At 59.0% G+C, this 11,450-nt stretch overlaps 1 protein-coding gene across 1 annotated transcript in view; it reads right to left on the bottom strand.

The window, feature by feature from the left end:
- Vgll4 (vestigial like family member 4) overlaps positions 1-11,450 on the bottom strand; it is a gene marked incomplete at its 3' end in the record, with an annotated part of 104,617 nt that continues 93,167 nt past the window's right edge. The window contains exons 5-7 of the mRNA XM_033759667.1: positions 1,639-1,867; positions 157-280; positions 1-20 (exon numbers count right to left, since the gene is read on the bottom strand). Coding sequence (XP_033615558.1) covers positions 1-20; positions 157-280; positions 1,639-1,867 — 373 coding nt within the window. The remainder of the gene's footprint in view (positions 21-156; positions 281-1,638; positions 1,868-11,450) is intronic.

Here is an 11,450-nt window from a genome sequence, read left to right as displayed (position 1 = left end):
GGGGTCACAGGCGGGGGCGGCTGTGGGGGCAGGGGACACAGGATCAGGTCACGTCTGAGTCTGGAAGGTGGGTACCCACTGCCCTGGGCCGAGGGCACTGAGGAGCAGCAGGCCCCGTGCGTCCATCCCCACCTGCTGCTGGCCAGGGACACTCACCGCTGGGTGGCCTCCGGTAGCTGGTGGGCCCGGGCGCGGCACAGCCGCTGTGCGCGATGGGGCAGTGTGAAAGGTTGCAGTTGCGGGCGCCGGCTGAGGCGCAGGTGATCACCGAGGGCCGGTTCTGCGGGAAAAGGGCCAGGGCTTTAGAACCCACGCAGCCACCAGGCCACTCCCCATCCCGTGCTGTCCTCTAGAACGTGATGCTAAGACCGCAGCTCCTGCTACTGAGGGCATCTGGGGGCCTTGGATCCCACAGGTCTGCCAGTACCACCTTGGGCCCCTTCCAGTAGGCCACAGGGTCTTGCCTGTGCCAGAGCTGGCCCAAGTTGGTTTCTTCCTGACCCCATCTGGCTGCCATCACCTCCACATGCTGTCCCACAAGTGCCTCTGACTCTGCAACCGCCTCAGGGGCAGCTGGAGCTGGCATCTGTTCCTACTAGAGTCCAGACCAGCAGAGGTAGGCGGGGACCTCAGGGGACACCCAGCCTTAGGGTCGGCGACATCCAAAGGGACACAGCCACCCGGGGACCTCAGGGGACACCCAGCCTTAGGGTCGGTGACATCCAAAGGGACACAGCCACCCACGGTCCGCATCTGGGCCCCTCCTGGCCCAAGCCGCAGGACTCACCCCGGACAGTCTCCAACCCTCCACTGTCGCATTAGGGCCTTGGCCCCAACTGAACCCACGTGTACAGCGCAGCCAGGGACTTGGCTCCCCTCACACCCAGGCAACCCGGCACCCTGAGCCTGTTTTCCAGGACAGATGCCACACAGCCAGCCACTCTCCTCCTCGGTCCTCTCAGCCCTGCCACACCCAGCTGTGACAGTGCCAGCAGGAGGACCCCGTGCTGCACTGCCCTGAGGTTAAGGCTCAGCTCGGGGCCATCCCTGTGTCCCCAGAGCCCCTGGCTGTGAGCTCCGAAGGGGGAGGCAGGTGCCAGGGATGGCATGCACTGCCCAGGCCACTCCCTAGGTGCAAGTGTAGGTCAGTGACCCCCGACTCACAGCAGCCTGCACCTCTGCCCACCACCCAAAGCCCTGGACTGAGATTCTGCTGGCCATGGGATCTGTCCCAAACCTGGCAGGAATCCGAGCCCAGCGGCCCACACCACCATCCACACTTCCCAGTGACAGCAGCCAAGGGGCCCATGGTCACGGCTTCTCCCCAGGCCACCATGCCCTCCTGTACTACAGGGTCCTCTACAAGCCAAACTTTTCATTAAGAGATTTTTCTTTTCTTTTTTGGTACTGGGGATCAAACTCAGGACCTTGTGCTTGCGAGGCAGGCGATGGAACCACTGAGCTGAATACCCGGCCCCGTAAGACATTTTTCTACCAAACTGTTCACTGCAATTTCCCCGTCTTCCTTCAATACATGCCAGTCCCAGGCTTCTGAGCAAATCACAGTGGAAAGGATTCCAGCCCAAAGCAAAGCCCCCGCAGACCGCCCATCCGATCCCACCCGTCAGGTCCGTGTACCTGCTGCCGCTCCACCGGCGTGAGCGTTGGGGAGAGGCCAGCCGCCCTGACCCTGCCGGCGTCCCCACTGCTCTTGGTCAGGGCGAGGGGCTGCTCCACACCGAGGCTGGGCAGGGACGCGTACAGATGGCTGCCGTGCAGGCCCATGGTGGGGGCCACAGCGCGCTCGATGGGGCTGCGGCTGCGCTCTCGGGGGTCCTTCCGGCAGTCTCCATTGGTGGCCTTGTTTCTGGAAGAGAGCAGCAAGCCCTCAGGGGGGGACACCTGGCAAGGGATGCCAAGCAGGGCAGGGGCCACGGTGACCCTTGAGACCACTGGAGCGTGGATGGAGCCCGCTCCAGGAGGAGGGCACCACCTTCCACTTCCTGTGTGGCCCGAGACTGCCCACAGCCCCCTGCTCGGGGAGGCATCAACAGAGGAGAGGGTGATGTCCAAGGGAATGCCGTGGACACTGCCCATCACATGGACCCTGTGACCACCACCATCCTTTTTGCCTTGGGTCCCCCGCTTCAGTGCATCGAGTCCTCTGGCACTGGAGCTGTCATTCCATGACTAGTGAGCAAGTCTTTCAAATAAAACTGGAAGACAGAGAGCTCCCAGCTTGTTCTTTAAGAAATGCAAACTTTAGGACTGGTGGTTTGGCTCAGTGGTTCTGCCGCCTGCCTTGCAAGCACAAGGGGCCAAGTTCGATCCCTAGCATAAAAAAAAAAAATTTTTTTTAAAAGGCCGGGCATGGTGGCGCACGCCTGTAATCCCAGCACTCCGGAGGCTGAGGCAGGAGGATCGCTGTGAGTTCGAGACCAGGCTGGGCTACATAGCGAGTTCCAGATCAGTCTCAACTACATAGTGAGACCCTGTCTCAAAAAAACCAAAAAAAAAAAAAAAAAAAAAAATGCAAACTTCTCAGAGGGGCATCGTCCTCTCCCTGCCTGTGGACACAGCACATGGTGACCCTGTGCCAGGGACAGGAGTAGGCAGGCAGGCACGGGCCCCATCAGCCAGCCCTGAGCCCAGCAGCACCTGTGCGGCCTCCTCCCAGGGGTCGCAGTCAGAGACCGACTCCGGGCACAGGGCCCAGATGGAGCGGCACTTGGCAGCCACACACTCAGGTCTTCACTCGGGATGACATGGGGCACAGGACACAGCTTTACGGTTCTGCGCTCTCGCTGACTACACAGAACAACTTGTGACCAGGAAGTGAATGCCCACCCTGTGAGGACAGCATGGGGCAGGACTCCTGTCTGGCCAGTTTAGACAGCACATCTCCTGTGAGCCGCACGCCTCTGCGACCCTCCAAGAACTACGGTACGAAGAACATCCCCCAGCGCTCCTGGGCACCGACCTGGCACGTCCACAACCGCGCCTTTCTGCAGTGGCTCCAAGGCTGAGACACATCTGTGTGGCTGACACCACATCCCGGGAGGCCACCGGGGCCTGACTCTCACCGGCTTTTACCTGGGTAGAGTGTGTCAGCACATCGTCATACTCGAGGAGTTAAACAGATGAAGCTGTTTCTGACTAGGTAAACTTTCCTGGGCACACGGAGCCCACAGCTACGGAGCGGTGTGAACCCACGGTGGGTCAGGCTTCTCACCGCCCGACAGATACAGGGACGCTGGGCAGCGACGCTCAGAGACAGGAAGCCTCGGGAGGGGGCGAGCTGGGAGGGACCCCTCAGACCTGGGGAACCAAAGGGCACAGGCTCAACGCCCACTCCCCAACCCTGAGTCTGAAATGGCCCCCGAGGAAAGCCACGTCCAGAGGGTGTCCGAGGATGTGCTCCTTGGCCGGGCCCTGCGCTCATCAGGCAGAAACAGTTCACGGGGGCATCACGCCCAGGACAGGTCCCGAGACCTTGGCGTCATTTCAGTAAAGTTACTCATTCCTCCCATTTCCAGCCTGCCTCACTGCTCCCAGAGCGTAAAACAGACACTGTTTTCCCCTTCGCCGCCCCCGTGAATCACACAACCCCGGCACCTCCCGGGGTATCACGTGTTATGGGGACAGGGACCCAAACCACACGCACCTGCGGAGGCACAGGGACAAGCACCCTATGGCCCACCGGGCTGGAAGGGGCTCCGTGCCAGGGTGCCCACCTCACCTACAGGGGTGCAGTGGTTCCACTGTCAGCGCTCAGGAGAAAAACTGAAAAGGTGGGCTGGGGAGAGGCCCGTCCATCTCCTCCAAGACAGAGCCTCCTGGGGGACAGGGGCCACCTGTTCGGGAGCACTCTGGGCCTCAAGGAAAAACATGTCCATGGCATGCCGAGCATGCTAGTGCACGCCTGTAATCCCAGATCTCAGGAGGCTGAGGCGGGAGGGTCACTGGCAGTTCAAGACCAGCATGGGCTACAAAGGTAGCCTGTCTCCAAGAAGAAAAACAAAAAAAGTGCCCACAGCATTTGGGAGAAAGAAAACCAGCTCCCAGGCAGTGAAGCTGTGAGGAATGGACCCTGTGTGTCTTGTGCCACAGCCAGGCTCCTCCCGCACAGTAACCGGGACCTCAGTTCCCAGGGCCCCAGGGCGGGCAGAAGGATGTGGGTGGAGACCCGCGCACCCGGGCTGGGTGTGGGGTGTATATGGATGTGAGGCAAGGCCGGCTGGGGCAGCAGACAGCTCTTCCTTCCCAGCGCCAGGCCAACAGCACATTCAAGGCGCGGCGCACCGGCTCCCAGCAGCACAGGACCTGGACCGCAGGGAGCAGGCCTGGGAAGGCGGCACAGCGGAGTCCCCTGCACACGCAGGACGGCCCACCGCCCCCACATACACTTGCCGGCGATGCCGGGAGCCGCCCAGCACCAACGCCAGAGCGTGGCTCAGCCACCGCTGGTCTGGTAAGCTTTGTCAGAGACTGCATTCGGGGCCTGAGCTGTCCTCACTCAAACACTGAGACTTCAAAAGCACGCACCCTCGAGTATCTGCCGAGGTACCCACACGCTCCTGGGCCCCGCTGCGGGTGGGGTGGGCAGGGTTCCGATTCCGGTCCCATGGAACAGGCAGCACCAGCTCCCAGCCTCCTGCCCTGCTCTGGGGACGCCCGCCCCAGGCCCTCCCCAGTGACCGGGGCCCCTTGAGGACAGCACGTGCTCTTGTTGACAACCCTCACAGAACTTCTCTGGAGCGGGGAAGCATTCGGTCCGCCCCAAAACCCCGCTGACCCCAAGACTGCTCCGAGGTCCCCACGACCCTTCGGTGGGAACGCCGTGGAGCTCTCAGCCTTGGTGAATCCGATGGCTGTGTCCCTCGGCCAGCAGAGGAAAGCCACCTCCCTGCCAACATCCAGAGTCCAGGGCCCCATGTCGGGCCCCAGACTCTCCACACCAGCCAAACAGACGGCTGCCCCGCTGCTCCTCAGTGACCCCATGCACACCGCACTGTCGCGGGACAGCCGTGCACACTCCGTGCACAGCCCTCACCCCTCCCACACGGCTGCCGAGTCCCACGAGGGCCCCATCATCCCATCACGGTGCCCATGGCACCTCGAGGGAGTGTGCCCACCTTTCAGATGAGTAAACCGAGGCCCAGCATGGGTACACAGGAGGTTACCAAGCAAGTGGGCTGTGAGCCCTGGTTCCTAGACGGCCAGCCCTGGAGCCACTCCCTGCTGTTCCTTTGTCCCATTCCCAGAGGCAGTGTGTGTGCAGGACAGATGTCTGGGCATCCGCTTTCCCCTGGGAGTAGCCATGGGCTGGCCTGGGCACCTCCCAAGATGCTTGCTTAGAAAAAAGGTCTTCGGGACAGGGGATGTAGCTCAGTGGTGCCACCACCTGCCTCATAAGCACAAGGACCGGAGTTCACTCCCCAGTACCAAAAAAAAGGCAAGAAAGAAACAGATGGCCAAGGAGGATGAGGTCATCGGGGCCCTGTCCCAACAGCACTGGCATCTCGTTACTACAGGGTCTGGACGAAGTCACAGTCACAGGGAAGGAGACGCAGGCGTCGTCGTCCAGCCTGCGCTGTCACCGCGGGGCTCCGGGGTCCAGATGGGTGACAGCGCCCCCACGCCCACTGCCCTCACACCCCTCCAGCAGCTCGGCTGCCACCTGTCTCTGGTGTGACGACCACCCTCTCCATGAGCCCAAAGGAGCTCGGTGACAGCGAAAGTGTCCCCTCTGCTGGAGCAGTCACCCCACGGTAGCGTGGCAGGGACAACCGGCTCCAAGCCACTCTGTTGCACTTGCTTGGGGAAAGCTTACAGCTAACTCAGGTGGAAGCCACAGGAAAGAGAACACTGATGTTAAATGATCTGAAAACGGCATGGTGGCCCAGCCCTATAATCTCAGCTCTTGGGAGGCTGAGGCAGGAGGATCACTACAAGTTCCAGGTCATCCAGGACTGTACAGTGGGGTCAAGGCCAGCCTGAGCTGCATAGCAAGACTCTGTCTATGAATGAATGAATGACTTTCATTTGAAACACCTTGTAATTCACTTCCTTCCTGTCTCAGTGACTCGGTGTCTTGACTGTACGCTGCTTTCAGGTGTGAACCAGGCCTCCAGATTAGGCCTCAGACCTGGTTCCAAGGCCCTGGGATTTCCTCCTTCTGCCTGGGAGGGAGCTCACTCCTGCGACCAGCAGCCCCGTCAAGGTGGGCAGCCCTGTGTGCCCTCCCACCCCCCACTAAGCCAGAAAGCCAGGCAGACAAGTTTTCGAGACAGATGTGAGGAAGAGCAAGTCCAGTGCCAGGCCCGCCAAAGGCCAACGCCAACTTGGGAAATGGGCTTCCTAGACCTGCCGCCTGCCAGTGGCTGCCCATGCTCACTTCCAGGCCGCAGCCCTGTGCACATGGTACTGGTTCGGTTTTCCAAGTACAATGGGTCCTCCATGTCTTCCATCACAGGTTGCAACAAGATGGGAGCCGAGGTTTGACCCCGGGTCAGCCTGTAAAAGCTCTACGCTGGCCAGTTACCAGGGGCCGGGAGGCTGGGGTCCTTGTGCCCAGCACTCCTCCCTCCCAGACACCGCAATTATGTTACACACGTGCACACGCGGGTCAACAGAGACACTGCTGAGTTAGATGAAATATAATCTGAAACTCTCACTGCTAAGTCTGCAGTTGCTTGTGTCATTATGTACCCTCTCCATGAACAGATTCCTAAAAACTACAACCACTCACAGACTTTTGGCATTAGGCACAGTCGTCTCGGCAGAGAAGGGACAGGAGCATCCGAGCTGCCGTGTCTACTGCGGACACAGCCCTCAAAGACCATCTTCTCTCTGCTGAGCAACTGCGGCGTCCACGTGTGGGGACCGGCTCTGCGGTCTTTAGAGGCGATGCGGGACAGCTGGGACATACAACGGAGACAGGGTGAAGGAGGAGAGGTGGACACTCAGCAGGCTCCCCACACCCCATGCCCGACTCGAAGCCTGGCAAAGGCTTCCTCGCAAGGCCCTGCCCTGGGCACAGGCAAAGCCACAGGCGAAGGCACTCGATGGTGTCCACGGCTGTCTGCCCCAGCCCGGGGCACGCCACCGTCACAGGGTGACAACTGAAAAGCGAGTGACTTCTTAGGAGAAGCTGACAGCAGCTCAGGAAGCCGAGGACCAGCTGGCACAGGGGTCCCGGGAAACTGAGGAGGACCCCACAGACGTATCACAAGCCCAGGCAGGACCAGTCGGGAAGGAGCTTCCCGGCCCACACCCTCCTGGCCTCGCTGGTCCTCCACAGCCCCAGGCCATGGCACGCCTGTCCTTCTGCAGTCTGCACCAAGTCGCTGGAAACTAGTGAGGATCCACCCTTCTCTGAAAACCCTGGACGCCAGGTCTTAGCCCAAGGGAGAGGCTGGTGACACGGCAGTCACCAAGAGTGAAGCCGTGCAGTCCCAGGGGCCACGGGTGCGGGGCATGGCAACCCGCACGCTTCCGGGCCACCTCTCCGTGCTCATCACTGACACAACATGCGCCCGAAAGGCTGCAACACCAGGTCCCCTCATCCCGGCACTCAGCAAGTGGGCATCCTTCTCCCAGCTTCCAAAAGGCCTTTCTACTCCAGCGTCATCGTGCCTAGAATTCTCTGTACCTCACTCTGCTGCCAGGCCTCGGACCACCCCTCATCTGGTGCTGCTCGGGTGCGGGAGCCTCATCTCCAGGTGCAGCTGAGCCAGGCCCACTCCCGGAGTCCCAGAGGGTGGAGCCAGGGACAGGACTCGCCCCTTCATCCACAGGCAAATCTCTCCAGAAACCAGGATGCACAGGAAGATCCAAGGTCAACAGGTCGGCTGGCAGCAGGGGGCTCTGGTGACCCCCAGGCCTGGGACAGCATTTAATCAAAACCACCTGTGATGCTCACAGCTGACAGGCAGTAGGGGTGGGGCCAGATCAGAAGAGGCGGGTCGCTGGGCGTGGCCTGCAAGGGTTCCGCCTCTCCCTGGCTCTGCTTCTGGTCTGCCGGTCTCCAGCGTGCCAGACCCTTCCACCACACAAGGACTGAAACAAAACTTGAGCCAAAATCAACCTCTCTATGCAGGTGCAAGGGTCTGGCATTTCGTCCTGGTGATGAGGACAGTGACAAGACCCCTACCCCAAGGCCAGATCACCTCGGCACCCATAGCACGCAGAAAGTGCAGTCACTAGAAGGTTCCTGGCCTTTGTCCTCTGCTTGTGATGCCATCTGGGCTGTGGACACCGAGATCCCACCCCTGTTTATACACACGTGAGCACTGCCAGGCACATTCTAGCCTTCCTGGGTGCCCCTCCCTGCACACTTCCCACCCAGGCTGGTAGTGAAGTACCGGATGCCTTTGTGGACTTTCCCGTATCGGGGAGAACTTCTGATTCGATAAACTGACTCAGAATTAAACGATTCCTAAGCTGATTTTTCTTTAGAACTCATCCTCCTCTGACCGCAGATACTGCAAGCAAACAACGAAACCTGCCTTGAAATTATGGTACAACTATGCTAAATTTAGCCCTGAGTATATAAAGTGATAAAATATTCATCTAATAAAAGATTTTTTTTTTAGATGGTTTGGCTTTGTAATGCAGGCTGGTCTTGAACTCACTATGTAGCCCAAGCTGGCCTCAAAGAGCAATCCTCCTGCCTCAGCCTCCCCCAGCTAATAAAAGATTTTGAGGTGCCTACCATGTAGTTTTTTTTTTTTCTTTTTTGGAGTCAGGGTCTCACTATGCAGTACTCCAAGTTGGCCTCAAACTCTTGGAGATACTCCTGACTCAGCTTCCTAAGTGCTCAGATTATAGGCATCTGCCACCATACCTGGCTCACATACTCTTTAAAGGACATGGCGTCTGTGAGCAGACTGTGCCACACACACCCATGCTCAGCGTTTAGGATGATCGTCACCTCCGAGTGCCAGGCAGGTCTGGCTGGACTCCTCTTCCCAAACAACAGAGGAAAGGGTTAGCTAGTTCTAAAAACATAGGTGGCATTACAGAAATAATATCTAAATCATTTAAAGGAAAGATTGTTTTGAAGACCCCTAGATGCTTTAGAGGCTACTAATATACCAAGAATGTAAGGCCCTTAACAGGACTCCACTGCTTCTATTCTTAAAGCAAGGTAAAAATGGTCCTGACAGCTAGCTTTCTTTTTCTCTGAGTTAAGAAACTCTCACTAAAATACCTTCCTTTTCAAACTCTGCAAAGAGATCAGAATGAGCAGGGCCTCCTGAGTGGCCTTGCAGCACCTACAGCTCCGGCCCAGCACAAGAGTGAGGGGCGGGACCTGAGCTTTGAGTTCAGGACTGGAGCTGGAGGTTCTGTAAATCCCTGGGCACAGAGGGCCATCTCCACGGCGGGACCCGTCTGGACCGGACCAGGACACAGCCCACTGGCTGACGGGCCCATCAGAGGACACCAGCCCACCCCAAGAGCACACAACTCCCCACACACCTCTGCAGAGTGAAGCTGACCACCAGCCCTTCATCTTTAAAACTGATCTCTACTGTGGTAAAGGATACATAAGATGCGCCTCCTCATTTTTGGGGGATTAGGGGGACAGTATGGGGATGAAACCCAGGGCCTCACACAGGCAAGATGAATGCTCTAACACAGAGATGCACCCCAGCTCTATTTTGATTATTTTTTGAGGCAGGGACTCACTAAGCTGACTTGGCTGGCCTTGAATTCTCGATCCTCCTGCCTCAGCCTCCTGAGCAGCTAGGATTACAGGTGTGTGGCACCACACCAGCTCATGTTGAGCACTAAGCCCGTCTCCACTGCGGTGTAAATCATCCGCACCATCCATCCCCAGGACTGGCTGCTACACCCAAACTGCATGTCTGTCCCTGTGGGACACCAGCCCCTGGCACCCAATGCCCCTCTCCAGGCCTGTGAGCCAGTACCGGGCTTTCATAACTGACTGATTTCACTTGGTACAATGTCCTCGTTTCATCTGGACCGTAGCAGGTCTTAGGATTGCTTTCCTTCTTGGTTTTCAGGGTTTTTCAGTTTAATTTGGCCTGGAACTCCCAGAGATCCTCCTGCCTCAGCCTCCTGAGTGCCAGGATTACAGGTGTGCACCACCCACCCACGTGTCCACTCCCTGCTGTTGTGTAACACACTCTGCACCTGGGGCCCCTGTGCCCCTCCAGTCACTCAGCCTCCCTGCCAGCAGCCAGGAACCGGACTGGCAGATGGTGGGCAGAGGATCACACTGCCCATCGCTCAGGACTGGTTGGAGGGGCCGGAACTGGCACTTCCCAGTCAAGCGTTTGGCCCCCTCGCACTTTCTTTAGGACTTGCTAAATCAAAACACCCTCCTCTGGGAGGCGGGCCTGACAGCAGACAGCCCATGTGACAGCCACTGCCCCACAGCAACCTGCCAGCCATCATCAGGAGGGCCCAGCGCGGTGCCCACCCGCCTATCCAGGAGGGCACAGCCCCTCCCACAGCCCCGCGTCGGCCCCTCTGGAGGGACAGGGAGGGAGGCTGCTGTCCTCCCGAGCGCATCCTCAGCACCACCACGCCCAGCTTTAGATGAATCACAGCTGAACATACAGGGCTGCCATCTGGTTTGGAAAAGGCAAGAGAAGGGAGTGAAATGAAAGACTTCAGCACTAACCTCGCTTTAATCATTGCCAAGGAGCGCAGAGCAGCCCAGCCTCCTCCCTCCTCCCAGAAAGCAGCCGGACTGGGACTTGGCAGCCAGCGCCCAGCCAGGCGGCGCCCCGCCAGAATAAGAGTCCCTACAAGGAGGGCCCAGGGCAGGCGAAGCTCCTCGCCTGGTGGGGGCTGGCAAGTCCCAGGAGGGAGCGCTTACCGGTGGGCTTGCTAAAGCGTTACACGCATCGCTACAGTTGCACTCCGTGAGAAAATGGATCTGCTGTCAGATCATGGCCAGCGATTTCCTCCTCCTTTGTTTCTGCATCTTCCCCAACTGTAGGCTTTTATAAAACTCAAAAAAATGCAGCAAACAAAACCCAGGAGGGACAGGCTGGAGGGAAGGAAAGGTTCGGGGACCTCAGAGGCCCCCCGTTCCCTCCAGCAAGCCACCTGGGCGCCACAGGGGCGATGCCCTTCTGCGTCCCATGCAGCACTCCCAGCTCCGTGGGATGGGCGGTGCTGACTGCAGGCACCAAGACAAAGCCGCAGCCTGCCTCAGCCTCACAGAGCCTGAGGTGGGCGCGAAAGCTGCCCAGTCTGCAGATTTCCAGCCAGACTGTGGTGTCAGGCGGCCCACAGAGGCAGAGCACCAGGGAGGCGAGCAGCCGCTCACAACCTGCCCACACCTGAGCTCCTGCGACCCCAGGCAGCCGCCTCTCATGATAGTCCCTGTCTCCTTTAAACTGGGCACCAGAGCTGTGAGAGAGAAGGTCAAAGCACATCGTGAAAGGAGCACTTCTGTTCTGGGGAAAACC

Source organism: Fukomys damarensis, unplaced genomic scaffold (genome assembly GCF_012274545.1).
Source record: "Fukomys damarensis isolate Sample0158 unplaced genomic scaffold, DMR_v1.0_HiC HiC_scaffold_37, whole genome shotgun sequence".
NCBI classification, from domain to species: Eukaryota; Metazoa; Chordata; class Mammalia; order Rodentia; family Bathyergidae; genus Fukomys; species Fukomys damarensis.
This window is presented reverse-complemented; position numbering and strand designations above follow the sequence as displayed.